Source organism: Zootoca vivipara, chromosome 8 (genome assembly GCF_963506605.1).
Source record: "Zootoca vivipara chromosome 8, rZooViv1.1, whole genome shotgun sequence".
In the NCBI taxonomy this organism is placed as follows: domain Eukaryota; kingdom Metazoa; phylum Chordata; class Lepidosauria; order Squamata; family Lacertidae; genus Zootoca; species Zootoca vivipara.
This window is the reverse complement of record NC_083283.1, coordinates 85,730,317-85,753,643: the sequence shown is the minus strand read 5'-3', so window position 1 is coordinate 85,753,643 and position 23,327 is coordinate 85,730,317. Positions and strand designations below refer to the sequence as shown.

The following is a 23,327-nucleotide window of genomic DNA, read 5'->3' as shown; positions in this document are numbered from 1 at the left end:
AAAAGAATATAGCATATCAAAATGAAGAACTGAGCAATTGAGGTCAGCACAACAACCTCACCTCTGAAGTGAAAAGGGACAGTTTCTGTGGCCACTCCCATTATTTGAAAGCCACAACTAAACATCCCAAATAAACAAAATAAATATAGAGTTTGGAATTATACAATTCACCCCATTCTCCATGCCAAATATTATTTGGTTTGCTTTTAGCTAAATGAAATATTCATACTTTATTTCAATGTTTTTTGCTTGTTCTTTAGTTCTTGGCTCCACATTACACTCACCTAGAACCCTAAAACCATTGTTAACACAAGCCAAGGTCTGTAAGCTAACAAGAAATGAATTTAATTTGCTTGTGTTCAAACAAACCATGGTTAAGCTGCTGCTAGGGTTCAGATTAGCAGATAAACAATGGTTCACTAAACTATGGCATACTGTTACATGGACACCTGTATGCACATAGTCAATAGGAGAACAAGGGCAGAAAGTATTGCCTTCACTCTGACTTGGCTGCATGATATCATCATGTAGCCAACTGGCTACATGGTACATCACCAGGCCAAATCAGAGCAACACTAACAATGCTCCCTGCCTTCATTCTGGTATCATGTGGAGCTAAAGAGGATGGGGATGATACTGCAAAGTAGTGGAGAGCACTGTTGCTGCTGCTAAGATAGGCTAACACTGTTTTGTATTAAGTTAACTGCAGTACTCCTTCTGGCCACCGTGGCTGCAGTTCTTACCCTGCCCACTGTAGCTGCAGTTCTCACTCAGGTCCACAACATGCAAATGAAGGATTGAGAGTGCTGTTCACGGATTGGGTAGCTAGGGGAAGTTTGTTACTGTTGCAAGTTACTGAGTACTATATAAGCCAGTTGGCTATATAGTCTGGACTCAGAGCTAGAATAAAGAGCTGGTTGTTTTGAGAGCTGTGTTGTTCATCCTTCTTACCCACTATTCAACAAACACTGTGCCTGTTCTCACGGAACCTCAAAGAGTTGTTACAACTCTTTTTTTGCAACCCAGTAACAGAGCTGCTCAATTAGGAAAAATCAGGCTTCATTTTTGCCTACAAACCATAGCGGATGTTTCAACTGGGGTCTAAATTTTCTGCCATTTAGGTTGGATGATCATTTGTGCCTCCCCATTCCAAAGGCTTCTAATGGCAAGGAGGATTTTTTGCTCAGTAACTTGCCTTACTCTGAAGGAGATCTCCCCCAATGAATTTTTTTAAAAAGCAGACTTTTAAATATTAAAATTAAATGAGTATGTTTAATATTAAACAAGCAAACAGATTTGTGAAACCTAGGAATTTCTTACATGGTACATCAAAGGGAGTGTAAGGGTCTCCACTCTCATCCTCTTCCTCTTCCTCCTCTTCATCATTTTCATTGTTTTCATTGTCATCATTTTCATTCTCTGTTTCATTCCCAGCCTTTGCAGCCTCCTCGTCTCTTCTCGCTCCATTTGCACCTCTCTCTGCAGAATTGCTGGGTCCTGACCCATTCTCTACTGTACGCTTGGCAGGGACTTTAATGGCCACCTCTGATTCTCCATTGGTGTATACTCTGCTGTTGATTAGTCTTTGTCTCTGTTGGAAGAAATAATGGCAAATGCATTAGTAGTTTTTAAAAAGCAAAGAGCCTAAAATAGGGAGAAGGGAGAAGAGATTTGTAGGATCAAATCTCCATATCAGCTGCTGAAAACAAATGCTTCACCTGCAGGTAATATAGTACCATCAACTCATGTTATTTCAGAGCTCTTACAAGTTGTGCTGATGTACAAAACCGCTGCATACCTCAATTAATGAGAATCTCAATATACATTGATAAAAGCTGAATTTGCTAGCTTTTAAAGATGGCAAGTAATATATACCATATTTTTCCATGTACTGTATTAGACACCCCCATGTATTTTTTGGGAGTCAAATTTTAGAAAATGGGGGGAGATGGCCCAGAGCTGTTGAGCTTTGTTGGGAGGGGGAATGCCGAAAATCACTCAACAGACTGACAAACGCTGACAATCGCATGTGTAACAAAAGCCACAAAGCATCTGCTTGATCACCACCAGCCGCCAGCAAGCGCACACACAACTGCTGCAGCGAAAGCCAATCCACAGCAGCTCTTGCTGCAGCCACCAATCAGCAACCCAATTGCCGCAGCAGCAGCCAATCAAAAGCAGCCCCTGTCGCAGCCACCAATCACCCACCCTTTTGCCGCTCACAACCTCCTGCTCCCCCCTCTGCACTATCCATGTATAAGACGAGCCCACATTTAGAACACTACTTTAGAGTTAAATACCCTTGTCTTATACATGGAAAAGTATGGTATATATTTAAATGATCAAAATAACATTATTTAAACATATGTCTTTATGTAATATATGTACATCACTGACACTTGTTTTGTAATTGAGTTTACAAAAATTTCTCACTCCCTGTTAGATAGAACGGCCATCTTAAATACTGTAGTCACTTGTGTTGTATTATAAAACTACAACAGCATCAAGAAATGAACAACTTCACCCTTAGTTCCAAGCCCCACTGATTATAATTGAACATACTGATTAATCAGCTAAAGCTTTAGTTGATTAAGTTGCTAAGAAAACTTATTAAAGACTGCAACCTTACTTTTAAAGGCTCTTAAGTCGCAGTACAAATAACAATGTATTCATTGTACTTTATTTTGAAAAATCATATATAATTTCATCCATACAATGCTTTATTACATGAATACTTAGGACCCTTTAAGGAGGTGTATTTTTTATTCTGTCCTATGCAGAAATGGCCTGAAGTAAGGGCAGAGATTTGTGTTTGAGAAACACATGAGGAGCAAAAGGGACCGATCTCATACGTTGTCTTGAAAACAAAGCAGCATTATATTTTTGGACTGTGTTTCCAAGTTCTTTCCATGACTGGGCTGTGTTCAATTCTTGGGGACCTGCTTCCCTCCTCTTTCCTCCTCAGACAACAGAGGTCCTCCTTGACCCTGTCAGTGCAGCTCATGTTCCTCTACTCTCATGCTCCAGACCCCAATATGGCTCATTCTACCATTATATTCCAGTTAGGAAAACATGCAGAGCAGCCCTGCTGTGATAAAGATTCTGGCCATCCAGTATGAGGTAAGAGGAAGAAGTACAGTGGTGCCTCGCTTAATGAATGCCCTGCTTAACGAAATTTCCGCTTAACGAAAGGATATTTCGAGCGGAGGTTGCCTCACTAGACGAATTTGTTTTATGAAAAATTCGTCTAGCGAATCGCGGTTTCCCATAGGAATGCATTGAAATTCAATTAATGCATTCCTATGGGCAAAAAAAAATTCCAAAAAAATTCAATGCATTCCTATGGGATTCGCTAGACGAATTTTTCGTTATAAGAAAAGACCCGTGGAACAAATTAAATTCGTCTAGCGAGGCACCACTGTATAGTCATCACTCATAGCAACCCACCAAGATGCCCCATAAAAAAAAAGAGTCCAGATTAGCTTCCAGTTCCGATCACTGCTGAAGCAAGCATTGTTTACACAAAACATAAAATATACCTCATTGATCAACATGCGGCTGGCCATGGAGAGCCGGGTTCTGGGGGGGAAGTGACTGGTTATCATAATCCTCAGCCCAGCCTCCGAAAAGGAAAGTTGGTGTGGATATGCAGACAACAATTCATCCACCATGATCACAGAGGCTTTGCGATGGAAGTTTCCTAAAGACAATTAAAGGCAATTAACAGGAGAGAGAAAAGTCTTTTGCATCATCAGATATTTATCCTATTTGAAGCCACCATATGACAGTCAGCTGTTCAGTGGTGTTCCCTAACATTGCTTCTCTTTAATAAGCAGCACTAAGAATCTCTCCTTAATTTTTTTTAGAAACACTAAAAAAAAGAGAAAAACCTGTGTCGGAAGAACCTGACGCTTCAGACCACATCATGGGGAAAGTGTTAAGTTGTGGTTAAGCATAGCAGACGACACAGCCAGGGCCGTCTTAAGCGCCCCTGGTGCCGTGGTGTGCCGGATCCCTCCGGCGCCCCCCCGCCCCATTTCCCAGCGCGGTGGGCGGGTGCAGCGCGGTTGCCATGGGCGCAGCTGCGCGGCGGACCGGCCGGCCAGCGGGCGGGCGCAGCTCGCGGCGCCCCTTTGGCGGGCCGGCGCCGTGGTGCCCTGCACCACCCAGCCTGCACGTAGGGCTGGCCCTGGACACAGCAATCTCTCCGAAGCAGCTCTTTATTTGGAAGCTGGAACAGAACAGAACTGCATTGCCGAGCTGGCCTGCTTTTATAGAGGCTGGCTCAAACAATGTATCAAACATAATTCAAAGTTCCCTCCTAAAGTTCCCTCCTAAAACAACTGTCAAGGACCTGGGGACCTGAGGGAAAACTATATACACTAAGACATAACAGAAAGTTCTTATTTGTGTGGTGGAGACAATATGTATCCCTCCCTCTTTACTATCCCATTATGCAAGTGGCAAAAATGAGGGGAGGGCATTTTGGCTGCCTTTGAAAAGAGTGAAAGTAGAGTGCACAAAATTCACTGGCATCAGCAGCAGTGTTCTGCTGGTGGGCATCATCTGGGTTTTGTTTCCCCCCATGATCCTCCCTCTGACCAGACCGACGTCATGATGCAGATCAGTTTCATGGGGGAATCTGGGGGTGGGGGTTACAACTCCCAGGCTTAGTTCTTAATTATCACTGCCTTATACTTGGGGGAACTTTGACCACATCCTCTCGTCTTACTTCAATGCCCTAGGTGTGTTGGTGGCGCCATCTTGCCATTGCCACATCTACTCTGCTATTCCCTGTGGCAAACATGTAAGCAAGACAACCTACTCATGTACTCTCATCAGGGAACAATGAGCGGCCCAGTTTTATTTGTTTTATTTTAATTAAGACATTTCTATCCTACCCTTCAGATAAAACCTCTCGAGCAGCTAACATAACAATGCCTAAATCAAGAAATGCATACAAAGAGCATAAAATCATAGCAACAGAAAAACTGGTCTGTTGGATTAAAACATTATATAGGAACACCTCACCTCTGAGGTGGGGAAGGTGGTGGTCCTTTAGGTACCCAGGTCTCGAGCTATTTAGGGCTTCAAAGGTTAAAACTAGCTCCACAAAAGGTTTGCATCGAACAAGGACCCAGTGCAGTCCAAAGCGAATGCATGTTGTATACACTTTATGAGTTTCCTGCAGGAAACACTGGTGTAATCATATTCCTCTTATCATAGCTGCCAAGTTATCCCTTATTTTAAGGGATTTTCTCTTATGCTGAATAGGCTTCCTCGCGAGAAAAAGGAAAACTTGGCAGCTATGTCTTATATAATTGGAGCAAGGCTGCTCTATTAGTTTTGTTCATACATTTGGGGGGATTTATTCAATGTGACTTAATCCATAGTGGGACAGCCACATAAAGCAGCTAGCACATCAAAATAACTGATAATGGCTACAAACAGGAGGTGTCCAGTTGCACCAGAATATAAGACATGTAAAATACATTATAAAGGGCAATTTAGAATCATAGAATCGTAGTTGGAAGAGACCACAAGGGCCATCCAGTCCAACCTCCTGCCAAGCAGGAAACACCATCAAAGCATTCTTGACATATGGCTGTCAAGCCTCTGCTTAAAGACCTCCAAAGAAGGAGACTCCACCACACTCCTCCTTGGCAGCAAATTCCACTGTTGAACAGCTCTTACTGTCAGGAAGTTCTTCCTAATGCTTAGGTGGAATCTTCTTTCTTGTAATTTGAATCCATTGCTCCGTGTCCGCTTCTCTGGAGCAGCAGAAAACAACCTTTCACCCTCCTCTATATGACATCCTTTTATATATTTGAACATGGCTATCATATCACCCCTTAACCTTCTCTTCTCCAAGCTAAACATACCCAGCTCCCTAAGCCGTTCCTCATAAGGCATCGTTTCCAGGCCTTTGACCATTTTGGTTGCCCTCTTCTGGACACGTTCCAGCTTGTCAGTATCCTTCTTGAACTGTGGTGCCCAGAACTGGACACAGTACTCCAATTTATCTTGGTCAGTTTAAATAAGATTTTTATACAGTTTGTAGAAGAAATTATAGACCAGGTTCTCAGACAGGAAAAGTAAAGTCCTGACTACTAAATATATTTTTAAAGTTTAAATCAGCTGAAAAGCGCAGACTCTGCACTCACATTAATGAACACTAGTTAAACAATTCAGTCTAGCTAAGAGCGTGATTGGGTTTACCTGACATCACCCTTACAGGCAGCTGGAATCATCTTCCTGCTATTTTACTTCTGCATAAGATCACTGATTGCCTGTAATCATGGAATTTTCTGCCTGCACACTCACTGTCTTCTTGCTGAATGTCAGAATCCAGGCTATCCTAATAGATGGTTCAGATTACAATCCTATTCCATTTACCAGGGAGTAAATGTCATTGAAACCAATGGGAACTATCTCTGAGTCGGATGCATTGGATGTTGGGTACAGCTTTTGAACAGCATGTTGGAAAACTTAGGCCAGAGATAGAAAATAGTTTCAAAAGAACTGACAGTGACTCAAAAGAGGTTTTGCATCACATGGTGTACACACACAATTCTTTTATCCCCCTGTTTCCCTCTGTCATTCAAGTTTGGCAGATTTTTTTTTTAAATCCCCAAACAAACAGACTTTGATTACTGGAGACAGGGGAGAGATCAGGAGCGTACCAGGACTGTAGCTGAGTTCCTCTATTTGATCTTTTGCCGCCGAAGTACATTACAGGATCCTGCCCCTGTTGGAGACCCACTGAGGTGAAACAGATTGCTGGCCTCCCCTCCCTTGGCAAATGTTTGTACAGGATCGCACTGGACTCTTCTTCTTTTGTCTGTTTGTTTTAAATGTTTGTAAATGATGCCAATAAAGGTTTGGAATGGAATGGATTACTGGAGGCAAAAGTGGGATGAATGTACATACAAGCAGCAATTCTTCTTTCAAGCTGTCAACAACTCTCTAAAATATAATTTCTTGTGAGCCAAAGCTCTCACCACCCCAGCTGAAACACATAATTGTGTTTGGTCATGCCCAGTTCACCTTACCTCTCCTCTTGTATTAGCTCCTCCACTGTCTAAATTTAGATTTTAAGCTCCTTGGGTCAGGTGGTCTTTCTTTGACCCCCCCCCCTTTTCTTTAAATGTGCCATGTACATTATAAAGCTTTATAAACGATGGGCGATAAAGCAAACTGATCATTAAAATCTGTTATAATGCTGTAAAAAAACTACTACATTGAGGTCTCTTTTGCAAAGATGGCATTTCACCATTTCACTCTTTAACTTCTCCAGTTGTTGACATGTCTCACACAGATTGGGGCCAAACTAAATGCTACTTCACATCTTTAAATCCTGTGCTTGGAATTGCTGCTATTGTTTTCAAAAGCAGTTACAGGAAGCTGTGACCAATAGATCAGGATTACAACCATGGTTTAACCCAGGCATGTCAAACCTGCGGCCCTCCAGATGTTTTGGCCTACAACTCCCATGATCCCTAGCTAGCAGGACCAGTGGTTGGGGAAGATGGGAATTGTAGTCCAAAACATCTGGAGGGCCGCAGGTTTGACATGCCTGGTTTAACCCTTTCCCCTGTGCTTCTCCCCCCCCCCCCTGGCTGCATATGGCCCCAGGAAGCAAATAGCAGCTTTATAAGGGAGAAAACAACATCTAGACTGGGACTCCACTACTGCTTTGGTTAAAAGATGGCATGGGGATTCCCAGGTATGGGATTCAAAAATGTATTTAAAGTGGCATCTAGCCTGGCCCACCAGAACATCAAGAAGGATTCAGCAAACAAGCAGTGTGTGACTTACTGGAACAGTTACCTTTCTTTAATAATACTACTGTAGCATCACAGTTGCTGTTGTCATCCATCTCTGTGTTAGTTGCTAGTCCATTCACCATATTGGTTGCATTCTTTGTCCTCCTTTCAAAGATATGTTGTAGGTTGGCATTAAACCTATACAAAGAACAAAGAGATGTCTTCTCAATGGCTTTCTCATGGGGTTTTCCTGACAGACCTGTGTATCAATTTGTAGGTTTTGGCAATCCCTATATTTAGTGTCTGAAAGCCTTCTAATAAATAAATGCTACATTTTTTAAATAGAATAAATAATGACTGGAATGTGGCTATATGTGGAGCGACCACACTGTTCCTACCAGCAAATCTTCCATTGCAGAAGATCTTAAAGAGGAACTTCAGAATATGAGTCCATAGAAAATAAGACTAGGAGCGATGCCTTCAAAGCTATGGTGTGTGGAGCAAAGGCTTTTGGTTGGGTGAATGAAGGAGTCAGCCTTAAGTACCTTATCTTTTGCAATGGAAGCCCCTATTACTGACTTGACAGCTAATCAGGAAACCAAGGAAGCCAACGCAGCTCACCTGACTAGTCCTATAAAGCTTCAGGAGCCACCCTTCTTTCTAAACAATTTTCTCATAAGAAAAATTGATGTTACTTCTATCAAATACACGAGTGATTGTAAAGAAAAAAAACTACCTATGTCTATATTTGTCTGCTTGTCTATACTCCTTATTTCGCAGCACTTGTCCTTGGTGATATATTTTTCTGTGACTTTGTATTATGCTAATAACTTCCCTGGTTTGTTAGCAAACTCAAATTGTTTCTGTTTTAGGGATTTTATATTCTGTTCAATTTCATGTAGCATTAACAAGGAGAATTGTACTTGCAGTGTTTTCAACTTTTGTAAAATGGCTTTGTCTCCTGGCTTTTCCACCAAGGTTTTTCCAAAACACATTATGCACCAACGCTGGATGCTGATGAAGATATTAAAGGAAAAATATATTCTGAACTGGATGCCAACCTATCAGAGACACCGAAGGATAATAACATTATCCTCCTAGGTGATTTTAACGCAAGAGTTGGGCGATATTTCTATCTGTGGCCCGGGTCTATTAGAAAAGAAGGAATTGGCAACAGCAACCAGAACAGAATTTTATTTTTGACTGTATGTGCAGCGCACAACCTTGTTATTACCAATACACTCTTTTGAAAAATAAATAAATTAAAACATCATGGAAGTACTCTTGGTTGAACCACTGGCACCTCTTAGACTATGTAATTGTCCACGTTAAAGATCGCTGTGATGTACTCTTTACCAGAGCTATAATGAGTGTCAATGACTGTTGTACAGTTCACAATTAATATGTTCCATGATGGCTATTAAGATTATACCTCAACACAGGCTTCAACAAAGAAAACCAAGGCATAAAATGAACATTCAAGCCCTTCAAGATCCAATTCTCCTAACTATTGCTCCTAACCATGGGTGTATCCAGCGAGGGGCAGCTGCCCCCCAGAAGCAAAAAAAAAAAAAAAAAATGAAGGGGAAAAGTCGCTGCAGGTTGTGGAAATCGGGCTGTTTCCGCCTCCTCCACGGCTGCAGCCAGTGACAGGAACGTGGGAGGGGGGAGGAGCAGCCTGAGCTGGGGGGGCGGGCGGACAGGAGCTCCATCCTTCCTTCCATCCCCTTTCTTTCTTTCTTTCTTTCTTTCTTTCTTTCTTTCTTTCTTTCTTTCTTCCTTTCTTTCTTCCTTTCTTCCTTTCTTCCTTTCTCTCTCTCTCTCTCTCTCCCTCCCTCCCTTCTCTGTCTCTCACCCCTTCTTTCTTTCTTTCTTTCTTTCTTTCTTTCTTTCTTTCTTTCCTTCCTTCCTTCCTTCCTTCCTTCCTTCCTTCCTTCCTTCCTTCCTTCCTTCCTTCCTTCCCTCTCTCTCTCTCTCCCACCCCTTCCTTCCTTCCTTCCTTCCTTCCTTCCTTCTCTCTCTTCCCTCCCTCCCTCCTTCCTTCCCTCTCCCTTCCCCTCTCTTGCCCCCCCCCCCATTTTGATCCTGGGTACGCCCCTGCTCCTAACGCTCAATATCCAAAAAAACAAAATGCTGTACCAACAAGCACAACCCCCCCCCCACCATGCCACAAATCCAGCTTAATGATGCAATGCTGGAAAGTGTCAATCACTTTTCCTACTTAGGCAGTTATCTTTCCAAAAGGGCCGACATTGATGCCAAAATCCAGCATTGCCTGAGCTCCCAACTGAAGTGCAGAGTGTTTGAGGAACGGGACATTCACAGGGAAACCAAAATGCTTGTTTACAAAGCTATTGTACTACCAAATTTATTGCATGCTTGTGAAATATGGACCACTTATAAACACCATCTCCAACTCCTTGAAAGATTCCATCAACAGTGTCTCTGAAAATTTTTACACATCACTTGGGAAGACAGGCAAACTAATGCCAGTGTACTGGAAGAAGCAAAGATCACCAGTGTTGAAGCAATGATTCTTCAACATCAGCTTTATTGGACTGGTCATGTTTTTCAGATGCCTGATTATCGTCTTCCAAAGCAAGCACTCTATTCCCATCTCAATAATAGAAAGCGAAATGCCGGTGGTCAACAAAAGAGGTTTAAAGACTGTCTCAAGGAAAATCTTTAAAAATGTAGTATAAACACTGACAACTGGGAAACCCTGGCCTGTGAGCGCTCCAGTTGGAGAACATCCTTTACCAAAGGTGTCATGGGCTTTGAAGAAACACGATCTCAGGACGCAAGGGAGAAACGTGCTAAGAGGAAGGCACGCTTGGCAAATCCACACTGTGACCAACTTCCGCCTGGAAACCAATGTCCCCACTGTGGAAGGACGTGTGGATCCAGAATTGGCCTTCACAGTCACTTACGGACCCATTGTTAAAACCGTGTTTATGGAAGACAATCTTACTCGGCTACGAGTGATCGCCAAAGAAGAAGAAGAAGACCTATTTATCTACTCTTGCTGGTATGCTTTCAAACTGCTAAGTTGGCAGGAGCTGGGACAAAGGAATGGGAGCTCACCCCGTTGCACGGATTCGAACTGCCAACCTTACAATTGGCAAGCCCAAGAGGCTCAGTGGTTTAGACCCACATCCATTTATGGTAACCTTAGCAATGTGCAGACAGGAATACATGATACTTACTTCATGATGAGAATATAGACAGCATACATTAGCACTAGAATTAAAGACTCCCACCTGCAACCAAAAGAGGAAGAAAATGAAGACAAATATGGAATAGGGTTCCACGTAGCTGAAATGGATCTCTTTCTAGACCATTGATGCCTAGAGTTACCGGGTCTTCTGAAGTTTAGTGCCTGGCAGATAGGAGGTGGGGCAGGTGGGCAGCAGCTGAGTCTAGTGGTGCAGGCAGTGTCTTGTGCTTCAAAGATGGAGCTTACCTAATCTCATCATAAAAGCTGGTCCTTACTCTAACTTCCTATATGGATCTTTCCCTTGCATCTTCATCAACCATCATCATCCTTACATTCATACACCACTCTTCCTCTCTAAAGGGATCCCAGGGCAGCTTATAATAAATGAAATTACATAGAACAATTTAAAACAACGTTTTAATATATTTCAGACGGCAGTTGAAACTAGCACGGTGAGCCCGCATGCCTAACATTATATCAGTGAAGAAGGAATCTCAAAAGCTACTGTGAGACTAAGCAGGAGTTCCTATGATCAAGTGGCTAAAGCTTGCGTTGTCTTGGTAGACCACCAGATTTTCTTCTTTCAAATGGAACCAGGCGCTATTATCTGTTACTTCTTTTAATAGTTGTCTGAGCTTTAGTTAGTCAACACAGGCACTTTATGAAACTGCCAGGGACCAATTGTCTGACTCAGCCTCTTCTGGAGAGCTATTGCCAGCCAGAGTCTTAGGCACAGGCCCTGCGTAGCTCCAGTACCTCAGCAAATATCTTGTCCCACCACAGCCTCAACCACCACTGCTCATCTTGTTCATAATGCCTCCTTCACATTGATATCTCCATTTCAGGCTCAGCAGCAGAGATCAAGAAGGAAGGAAGTGGTGGAGGTGCAGGGGAGCTGCCTTGCCCTGATGGTTCCTCTGAAGCTCACATCCACTGACAAAATGCCCATTTGGTACTGTCAGGCCTTCCCTCCATCTGGCCAGCTTGGAAGAAGTCTCAGCTTGCATTTCTTAGTGCAGAAAGTATTAATCTGACATGTAGAGATCTTTCCTATTCTACTTAATTCAGGAGGGTTCTGGGAGCTTCTCTGTGTGAAAGAAGGTTCATGCTGTTTGGGTTATTCCTTCAGAGAAGCTGAGTGCAGCTGGTTTAAACTGGTTCTGTTATCTCTTTCAGTCAAGGCCATGCTGACTATAATAATAGGCCAGAAGGAGCCTGGGTTTCACGTACTTTCCCTTTCTATCTCTTTTCTGTCTGGTGTGGTGTTCTGTATGCTTAGTGTTAAGTTTTGGTCTTGTTATAAATTATTGTAAGTTTACGTTAAGTCTACTGCAACTGGATTTCTTAGGGACAGTGCCAATCCTGAATGTATTGGATTTGTGACCATTATGCTCATTTGCCTTCAGCAGCAGTAAAGTTCTGCTGGATGAAATATTGCCTCTGGTCTATTTTTGGGAATCCTGCAATGTGTTCAAGTTTTTACTCTGCTAACTATACATTGGAATCTACTCTGGATCAATATTTAGTAGACTTTATATGACACTGAGAAGATCAGAAAGAAGATAACAATCCACTAAAAACCCCCACCAGCCCCTAGTTCCTCAGGCTTAGTACAACCCCCCTGTGGGAAACCTCATCTAGTTTGGCAAAATTAGTTCTGGCTTCTTGGATCCTGCTGGACAACTTCCCTGCTACCGGTAGTATAGGCCCAAGACCCTGCTCCTGTTACTTCATTCCTGTTGGATGCTCCAGCCTGGTCTCCTTGACACTTGCTCTTGCTGATTGTGACCTCAGGGTTTATGGAACTGCCATTTCCTTGTGGCCTTGCCCAAATTGCCTAGTTTATTGTTGTACTGAAAGCTGATGGGCAATAACAGAGCCAACTTCTCCTCCCTAGAGGAAGTCAAGTAAACCTTCACTCACAGTAGCTGAATGAATCTGACTAGGTGGACAGGGAATAATCCTTCCTTCCTTTCAGTATTTCTATAGTGCCGTATCATAAAATATCAGAATAATTTGCTAAATAACTTTAGCAACAATTATCACGCTCATTTCCAGTTCTCTGCTCCTGTTCTCTTCTTGAGTCATTGCCTCCTGGCTCCAACTTCCCATTAGCTGCCATCCAATTCTCTTTCTTCATGCACCTCTTTGCTGACATCTCTTTTGTTCCTTTCACACTCTCACTTAGTTACACAAGACTGTCTTTCTTAATGGTGCTACCCCAATAGGCCGTGGTATGCAGATGTGTGCACATGTATATAAACACTACACCTAGCAGAGGGAGACCCAGAGACAAGCCTTTCCCAAATACCCAGCATTTCACTGGAAGAAGCAGCACCAATGTATCTAGGTGAGCATACAAATGAGTCTTTGCCTCCTTTCATTCCCCAGCTGCCAATTCTCCTTTTCTGTCCTAGAAACCACACTCCACTTCACTTCTTTGTCTTTGCAGTATAATAGTCTTATCATTGCCTGCGCATACCCACATTCACTTTGTCACACCCTATTTTCAGCTCAGATAGGTTTGCAGGTTGTTGCAATGCTTGAAAACCCCCACACAAGAGAACCCCAGCAGTCACAGGGAGCTCATAGAGATTCCTTCACAATGTGATCGTGACTGTAGGTGGCTGGCAGGCAAGGAATAGCTCCCCAAAATGAAGCCATTTCTACAGACATCCCCATGTTGCCAGCCTCTTAGATCAATAGTACTTGCGATACAACTACACATGTCCTGTATCCTCCTCAGCTTTCTACTTTTGTGACTGTCACCCTGAAAGGAAATTGTTTGGACAGTATATTCAGCCTGCTTATACAAGCCCTGCATCTTCAGTGGAGATCTGTGTGGGTGGCCCAGAAAGTGCTGGGAAAGAGATGTTTCCTCTTTTAACTCTAAAAAAGATTTCCATGAATCACTTTCCTACTTAGAACCTGTATAGAAACGGAAATTGGTCCCCAGGTTGCTCAGCAGAACTTTTGCCTCCCTTGCTACCATTATTCAGAAAATGACAGTTGCATTACTTACCAAACAACTTTTTCATCATAAATAATCTGTGGAGAAAAATGTTTTTAAAATGTATTACCATGTGAGAGTGTCTGTAAGGTATGCCACACTTTTTAAAAGACTTTTAATATCTCTTGACACAAACTCTCTTCTAGTATCCCAAATAATTTCCCAAATTATCCCAAATAATTTCCCAAATTATCCCAAATAATTTCATACAGTTCATTCCTTCCAATGTCCACTTTTTATCATCTGTGATGTACAGCTCTACTTGTTATAGATGCAGCATTGATTTTATCAAGAAACACAAAATGTAAAATGAAAAGGAGGTTTTTCACTTTTCAATCCTATCTCTATGCATTATATATCTGTTAACTTTTAGATAAAGGTTTCTATATAATCCTCTTCCGATGTACTAAATCAGTATATGAAGAAGCAAACACATGGCACAGGTTTAACAGAACATTTCCCAGCCCTGCTATCTGAGATCCAGAGACTAAAATTGGGTTATTGTGTATACAAGGCATACAAGATTTGTGCACAACCATGCACAACCATGCTATTAGTTTTCATGGCATTGACCATGGTACTGTCCTATTTACCAAAGGGTTCCCAGTTTTCTGCAACCAAGCTATATACTGTTGTGATGATTTTGAGGCCTAAGGGTCAGCAGTCCATATTCTTCAGAGCCTAAGGTGCTACAGAATGCGGGGCCAAAGTACATGAAATGAAGGCTATCTATGATCAGAACTCAATACATTTTCATTTTTAGCAGCTGTGAAGAAGAAGATAAACTGTATGGGAGCAGTAGCACTGGGGGAGGAAATTCTGATCATGGCATGGAGGGAAAATGCTTCACTCCTGCTCAGACCTAATTTGCATCCCCTTTCTTACACAGCTGCTTTTAAGCAAAAAACCAAGATGCCAGGAGAGCCCACCAGGAGCTAATGTGTAGTTTGGCTTTAATATGTTTAGCATACCCACGGCTACAATAAATCTGCATAGGTTTCCAGCCCCCCCCCCCTGCACAGAATTCTGCTCTGTGCCACTTAAGACAGCAGCCAAAAGGTATCATATGTTTGAATCACTCTTATACAGAGTGGGTGGTCTAGGCAATACTCAGATCAGACCCAGTGAAATCCATGGGCTTAAGTTACCATTGCTTACTTAAGACAATTGATTCAATGGCCCCACCCAGATTATGATTTAGTCAGATACCTTTTTAGGCAAGGCAGAATTCAAGAATGCAAATCCCCCACTTGCAGTCTGAAGAGATAGTCCAGACTTCATTCTACTTAATGTATGGATCAGTTCAAGCACGGCTACCCTTCAGAAATTCAGATAAAGAAGAGATTCTCCTCCTCAGTCACCACTAGGTTGCACTCAAATTCTATGTCTCAGCTTTTCTTTTCTTTTCTCCCTCAGCTTTGCCTGGAATGATTGGCAAATGAAGTGCCCCGATAAATGTGGGAAGAAATATTGGCAACCTCCCCCCGCCCCCTTCTAGCCTTCTACTGCTTTTACAGTCAGTGTGTGTGTGAGGGGGAGGAATCCATCACTTCTTTGCTGTCGGCTTATAGCTGTCACCCACAACTACAGGCCTTATTGTGAGTCAGCTTATAGTCAAGGACACATGTTCATGCTTCAGTAAGGTGTCTGGGCAAAATGTGACAATGCAGAGTCAGGCAGAAAGGATGCAGTTCTTCCTCAGGTTTAACTGTCCTGCTTCCTGCCATTCCAAATTGGCTAAATACTCCCAGAACATGACATTGTAAATTATATGAAACTGGGAAAAGCGGTGACATTTCTGTATTGTACTCAGCCTGAGAGGGGGCTACTATTATTTGCTGTAAAAAGAACTCTGCCCAGAACAGCTAATGTCCAATTCTCTATCTTCTACTTATTTATTTTTTCCATTACAGTGGTGCCTCGACTTACAAATTTAATCCGTTCCGAAGGCACCTTCGCAAGTCGAAAAATTCCTAAGTCAAAAAATGGCATTGGAAACGTGATTTCCCATAGGAATGCATGGGAAACAGAAAAATCCGTAAGTCGAAGCAACCCTATCTAAAAATTCGTAAGTCGAAAAATCCCTATCTAAAACCGCCGCGGTTTCCCCCCGGATGTCACGACATTCGTAAGCGCGTGGCCCATTCGTAAGTCAAAAAATTCGGTTGTCGAGTCGTTCGTAAGTCGAAGTACTACTGTCCTCTCCTTCTCCCCCCACAATACCCCAGGACATAGATGCAATGAAAGGCTGAAAGATACTTGCACTTTCACACATATTAAGATTCCTCATATGAGGTACAGAATCAAGAAGCAAAAGGATGAACGCAAAGGAGAGGACACAGAGCTGCTGGTGAGACCAAGAGGGAAGAGAGATGCTCCTGCTATTTGATCTGCTATCATGAGGAATCACAAAAATAGCCTCTTCAACTTTTCTCTTCCATGGTGGGTTCAGATATGATTGCTCATGAGAGGGGATTAGGGTTGCCACCTTTGGTTGGGCAAAATAAGGAATGTGTCAGGAGAGGAATTGTGGGGTCTAAAAATTACTTTACGTGCTGCAAAAATGACTTCAAAGCAATCCATTACAATGAGTTGTTTCCAATTCTGGTCATACTAATAGGGTAGACCCAAAGAAATTTAGTGATGCACATTAATTTAAATGGACTCACATCCTCCCCAGCTGTTGGATTTCTGCCTGTCAGAAGAATGGTAAATGTGGAAACCTAGCCCAAAAAAGAAGCAACAATTCTGTTTCTCTTCCTCACAGAGCTTTGCCTCCAACATCCCTTTCCATGTAGCTGCTAATGCCACGTGTATTCAAGCACATGTGTCATTGTCAGACAAGGTCATCTAACCAGGTTACATGTGTGCTTCATTTTCTGGCCTGGTCCTTTATACAATATTTTGCATCAATTTATTTAAATAAGTAAAAAACAGCAACCATTTTAAGGCTTCAATACTCTGCATACTTAATTGAAAGTAAATTCAACTGAACTAATTGGGACTTATTTCTGATTTCAAAGGATCAGGTTGAACGTGAATTTAGGACTGTGACAGTTTCTTACAAGGGAGTTTGAGTCCTCATCTGCAGTACACATTTAAAACACTTTAAAAAGTCATGGGTTGCGGGGAGGGGGTTTCTTTGGTACCTAAAGAATAGGTTTGCAATATCCACCCTACCCCTCTATAAAGAAACAGGGTCAGGGAAGCACGTAAAAGCAACAAAGACGCATGCCTACTACCCCCCACTTCCCTGGTCAGTAGGAAAAGAACTGCCAGCTTCAATGTGAAACACACACACACACACACACACACACACACACACACTCCCCTGCTGGCCAGCCTCACCTTCCTTCTCTCCTCCCTCCCTCCCTCCCACTTATCCAAAGTCACTCCATTCTTTTTCAGCCTCGCCCCTACATTCCATTCCCATCCATTGGGCCGCAGCTGGGTTTAGTGTAACAGGGAGGGGTAGGGTAGGGAAAGAGAGAGAGACAGATAGATAGAAAGAAAGAGACAGGCAGGCAGGAGGGAGGGAGGGAGGGAGGGAGGGAGGGAGGGAGGGAGGCAACAGTGCTGGCAGAGATGGGAGGGAGGGAGGAACTGAGCTCAGTGCTCACCTCAGCAGAGGAGAAGGAGTGGGGAGAAGATAGCGGGGAGAAGATAGTGGGGCAGAAAAAAGGGATGCAGCATTTTTCCTTGAAATAAGGGACAATCAAGGGTCAGCAAACTTTTTCAGCAGGGGGCCGGTCCACTGTCCCGCAGACCTTGTGAGGAGCCGGACTATTATGGGGGGGGGGGATGAACAAATTCCTATGCCCCATAGGAATGCATGTTAAATAAAATGACATATTCTACTCATGTAAAAACACGCTGGTTCCCGGACCGTCCACAGGCCAGATTTAGAAGACGATTGGGCCAGATCTGGCCCCTGGGCCTTAATTTGCCTACCCATGCCTTATTATAAGGGACATGTGGCAAACCTAGAGGGGGGTTCCAGCAGTCTCACAACCCAGTACTATAAACCGATGCCTTTCTATGGTTCTGGACATGTGCCTGCCACAATTTTCTCAGTTTTTTTAGCTGCCATGATTCTGTAGATCATGGTGGCTGCCCCTACTACCCAGGACCTGTAAAACACACATCCACAAACTGAACAGCAGCCCTATATATGCCCACAGAAAATCACTTGATTGGACTCCAGCAGTAACTGAATCAGACTCTTCATCATAGTCTCAGGTACCACCAGAAAATATACCAGAGACCACTGGTGGTCTTCAGAACTCAATTTAAGAGGCACTGTTGCAGAAAATTCTTCATAAATTCCAACAGATGCCTAGAAATGTGCTGTTTCTGATCATAAATAGTAGGAATCATAATGGATTGGGGAGTGAAAGCAAGGTTTTTTGCCAGAAGTGTGAAATAACAATTGCTTATTGTAGGGGGGAAATTCTGGTCTCACCATTCTGCTAGTGTCTTATTGCACATTTTCTAAATGAAACCAACTAGAATGAAATCTCCCCCCCCCTGACTTCACTGGACCAACCCAAAGCTAGTTTTGGCATCTGAAATTGCAAAACATTATTTCTCAAATCACTATGGATGAAACTGGTAAAGATGTAAATTGCAATGAGCAAGGTCCTATACTCATTTAAATGAAACACTCAACAAAAGCAAACTTCTTGTAAAAATACCGTAAATCAGCTTAGTGAACCCCTATGAAATGGAAGAAATGGCACTTTGGACTGCCAAAGAAAGACTTATTCAGGAAAGTGATCCCTGAGCACTTACCAGGATAAGTGCAACAACAGAGCAGGTATAATACATGGAATCCCTCAGGAGACACCAAGATGACAGTGCAACAATCTGAGAAAACAGACAGGAAGAAAATGAACTGGCTGTATAAGATCCCAAGATTCACATTAATAGCAAGCTGGAAGGAAGAGTTGTTGGTCTCCCCCCCCCCCCAAAAAAAGACCAGAGAATTCTACAGTCATTGTAATAGGTATACTAACCTAGTCAGAAGAATCACATTTTTCCCAGGCATAAAATATTTATACCTCAAAAGGTCACATTCCTGCAACAAAAGTGTTACTTTGAAAGTTATCTGTGAAAGAAGATTCCATACAACAAATATGCAGTTAACATTTATTGAGAAGGAGAAAAAACACTGTGTGGAAAGTCCGTTATCTCCAAGCGTTGGCCAGATTCTCCATCAGAAGTGCTGAGCCTGTTATACTGAAGATACATCATGAGGAGTTCAGACTCCTCATTCTGAGGGAAAGAAGCAATGGTTGCCGGCCATTATCTGTGGTTACCTGTTACAACAGTTGGGTGCCTCTTTGCTGAGCAGTGGCAAGAAGCCCAGGGGGTTCCAGGCACTCCCCCCAGGTCTGTGTTCCTTTGGAGAACTGAAGCATGGGGGAGACTGTCGTAGCTTTAATAAATATGGTTTATTCTTCTATTTACATATTCAGTCTGCATGGAGAGAGTCCAGATCTTACAGCATGGTCATTTCAAGAGGGGCTTGTACCCCACAGCAGTGCAAAGATAGATCTCAGACCTCTTGCCACCTTCTTCCTCCCAGCATACCTTGCTCAAAACTCTATTTTCCTGTAACCTCACACCCAGTTACCCTGGTAACCTTCCAAACGCAGTCTCTTCACACCTCGGGGCAGAGCGTAAGGATAGTTTGCTTGCAAGCCAATGGCCCTCAGTGGCCCCATATTGTTCCTTAATGTCCTTAGCTTAGCCAGGTCATTTTGCATAGGCTAGCCCAGCAATTCCTCTGCAGTTTATGGTTCCTCTTCACATCCCAAATAATCAAAATCCTATAATGTCTTAATTTCTAGGGTTTGGCCCCACCCAGGCTATATCACAGGGTTCAGACTCCTCATTCTGAGGGGAAGAAGCAATGGTTGCCAGCCATTATCTCTGGTTACCAGCCAGTCTTCCCCCAAATTTTCTGGCATGGACAGAAAACTCAGGACAGGGTCAGTCTCACTTTACGTCAGCCCCTAGAGACAATCTCTCAGTGCTTCCAAGTGCAAAGGGAGATTGTCTCCCACCAGGCATGACGTGAGATACCCCTTCTTCCTTTCAGGTTCTTTATGATAGATTGGGTCTCTTAAGGAAGACAGCCAAAAAACAGAAAGAGATCTACCACTGTCAGAAAGAAATTTATGGTTGTTGTTGGCAACCTGATGACCACATTTTGACTTTAATGGAGATTGACTAACTAGAGAATTGATTGCTATACTATGGTAAGCGTGTGTCTTCGACTCTTTAAGGGGGGGGCGTGGTGGTCACTTTTTTCTTGCAGAAAACTCTTGAGGTCTAATCTGCATCGTAAGGTAACAAAATCCTGAGGTGGTGGAGTAAATTGACAGCATCTCTTCAACCTTCATCTGGGACAAAAGAAACACACAACCTAACACATCACAGAGAAAGTGTCTATGCTACTCACTCCGCCTTATGTGAATTTTCTACTTATGGGGAGAAAATATGGGAGCATTCAAAAATATGAATCCTTCCCGGCAGTCTCAAGTGGTATAGTCCACCCCATTACTTACATTCCCCCTCCTTCTGCTACATGTAGACCAGACCTCAAATTGTAGCTGGTACCAAACAAATTATATGCCGCAGTGTGTATGTGAGTGTAATGTTCTCTCTCTCTCTCTCTCTCTCTCTCTCTCTCTCTCTCACACACACACACACACACACACACACACACACACACACACACACGTGCCCATTTATATTTGTATGGTACCAGGATATTTCCAGTCAGACTCACAGTATTTCATTTTAGCAGAAATCCTGCATTTGGCAAAAAATCCCCAGGGGAAAGACTTCTAATAGGCTTCATTCAGTGACCTCACTAACTCCAGTGCAATGCGTCTAATGCCAGGTTGTAGCAGATAACCTCTGAAAAGTTGGCATGATACAAGACTACATTTATGTCCCCTTTTTTCAGGAGAAAAACCACACTACCATGCCCCATTTACAACATCCAGTACATTAAGTGCACCATGGGCTATAAGCTTTTTCAGGGAGTGCCCTGTACCAAAATGAACACACCCAAAACCGTTTGCAGGGGAGGAAGTTCATATAAACAATTATGTTAACAGAGATGAAAGGCTAGGCCAATGTGAATTACTTTTAGTCAGCAAACAGAATTACTTTGTTGTTAGTAAAAATTAAAGCTTAAAACATTAAGATACATGCAAATCAACTGGGCCGGAAAACCATAATGAAGAATATATAACCTCTTCTCTCTTCTATGAACAATAATATTGTATATGTTGCTGAGGAGCTCATTCTTATATATTGGTTGTGCTCAGAACTTTTTCTTCTGGGGTTAGATGCTGGTATGCAGTACCAGCGCCTCCCCCCCCCCTGAAAATATAATGACAAATGGACATGTTTGCCAGATATTCAGGGAGAAGGAACTGATCCTGTGTGGCAAGGCAGAGAGGAAAAGGCGAGCAGGTCACGGGGCAAAGTTAGGAAATGACTGCGCACTTCCCCTTTCCCTTCCCATGCATTGTGGGGCTAAGCATTTTCCTGCTGGGTCACCCCATTACGATGTGGGTGGAGCTGGGGTCCTGTTAAGAGGGAGGCAGAGGCAGAGGGAGCTGCTCTGACGAGGCGAGCTCTGAGAGGACGGGGGGCGGGTGGGGGGGAGTGTGTCGTGCAGGTGGCCTGCAGAGGGGCAGGGGCAGCTTGTGCCTGTTTCTGCCAGGGGACCATGCTGCTGCCACTGTTGTGGCAACTGCTGCTGCTTTTGCAAGGCCAGCTGGTGGCCATGGGCAGCTCCCTGCTCCAGATGGCTGGCTGAGCCACAGCGGCAGAAGAGGGTGGATCTTGGCAAGAGAATTTTCTCTTTTGGTGGTGGCTGTTGCTGTTGCTGAAGCTCCTTCCCTCCACCAGCTAGCCTGGTGCTTTAAGCTTGCTTTTGGCTACCCACCCCTTCCTGGAGAGAACGGGGGATCTCGCTGGGCATCCTTGCAGAAGAACCTGCCTAGGGGGCCTGGTCACGCGATTCTCATCAGAAGAGATTGTGCACCTTGTGTGGGTGGGTATTGGAGGAACAACAGCTGCTGCAATGCCCAGCTGTGTGCCTTTTGGAAAACATCAACATGAAGGGGAGAGGGGAAAGAAACAGACTCTCTCTTTGCAAGAAAAAATTGTGTGTGTGTGTGTGTGTGTGTGTGCTGCAACCTTCCACTCCTTTCCTGATCAGCATTTGAGGAGGAGACAGAATCGGGTGCAGGAGGCGAGGGGGAAAGCGCCTCTCCTTTGCTGTCTCCCACCGCAAAAGGTTGTTTTTCTCCGTCTTGCCCAGCAGGCATTGTTTTATTATTATGATGCATTGCTTTTTATTATTATGGGCTGCATAATAGGGTTGCCATGTGCCCTCTTTTTCCAGGACACACCTTCTTTTTCAGGGGTAAAATTTGAGACAAATTGCATTTATTTTCTTTGAATGGCCATCATAGTGTCCTCTTTTTTTGCTCTACAAAATATGGCAACCCTAGGATACAATAAGAATTATAATTTATTACTTCTACCCAGTGCTCCCCCCCCCCGGCAGTATTTACTTTAACAACTTCATGGTGAGTACTGGCACCATTTTTCTAGGGAAACAGGACTGGTTCTACTAGATTAGGAATAGGCAGTCTAAAACCTGCACAGCACTAGCACCAGGGCCGACCCTACGGCCAGGCTTTGTGGCGCAGGGCGCCACGGCGCCCGCCCACCAGGGGGGGCACCGGCCGCTCCGCCGCTCCGCAGCACCCTCGGCAACAGCGCCCGCCCATCGGTGGGGCGCGCCGGAGGGATCCATCGCACCACGGTGCCAGGGCGCCAGAGATGCTTAAGACGGCCCTGACTAGCACACTCTCCAAAGCTTGTCTCCAACTTGCTAGCCAGCTATTCTAGAGAAAGACAGAACTGATATTTTCTTGGGGGAAATCTTTTGCAACCTAGTAGGTACCAATTGTGGACCTTTCACTATCTACTTCTGTGTGGATGATATGATTGCTGTACAAGGAAACATAGCACAAGAGATAGTGCTATTTGGTCCTAGTGGGTGTTTTGGGGATATGATAGACAAAATGAATTCAGATATTGAGAATAACCTTAGAACAGAGCACTTATTTGTCAAACAAGTGAGAATCTCCAAGGGAAATTTCCTTCCTACACAGAAGAAGAAGAGGAAAGATGACAGTCTAAGGCTTCACTTCTTACTGACTTCGTCCACTGCCAACTTTAGGAGTAATTATGAACAACTGATGGTTACTTGGGTGTAATTAACACAATACACTTACCA

At 43.5% G+C, this 23,327-nt stretch overlaps 1 protein-coding gene across 3 annotated transcripts in view; it reads right to left on the bottom strand.

The window, feature by feature from the left end:
• SLC24A3 (solute carrier family 24 member 3) overlaps positions 1–23,327 on the bottom strand; it is a 150,205-nt gene that overhangs the window by 19,930 nt on the left and 106,948 nt on the right. For 2 of the 3 annotated variants that reach the window (XM_035101990.2, XM_060278158.1), the window contains exons 7-12: positions 18,785–18,859; positions 14,006–14,031; positions 10,973–11,026; positions 7,819–7,964; positions 3,540–3,700; positions 1,321–1,591 (exon numbers count right to left, since the gene is read on the bottom strand). In XM_035101990.2, the coding sequence (XP_034957881.2) occupies positions 1,321–1,591; positions 3,540–3,700; positions 7,819–7,964; positions 10,973–11,026; positions 14,006–14,031; positions 18,785–18,859 (733 nt within the window). The remainder of the gene's footprint in view (positions 1–1,320; positions 1,592–3,539; positions 3,701–7,818; positions 7,965–10,972; positions 11,027–14,005; positions 14,032–18,784; positions 18,860–23,327) is intronic. The other variant, XM_035101991.2, reaches the window with a different exon arrangement.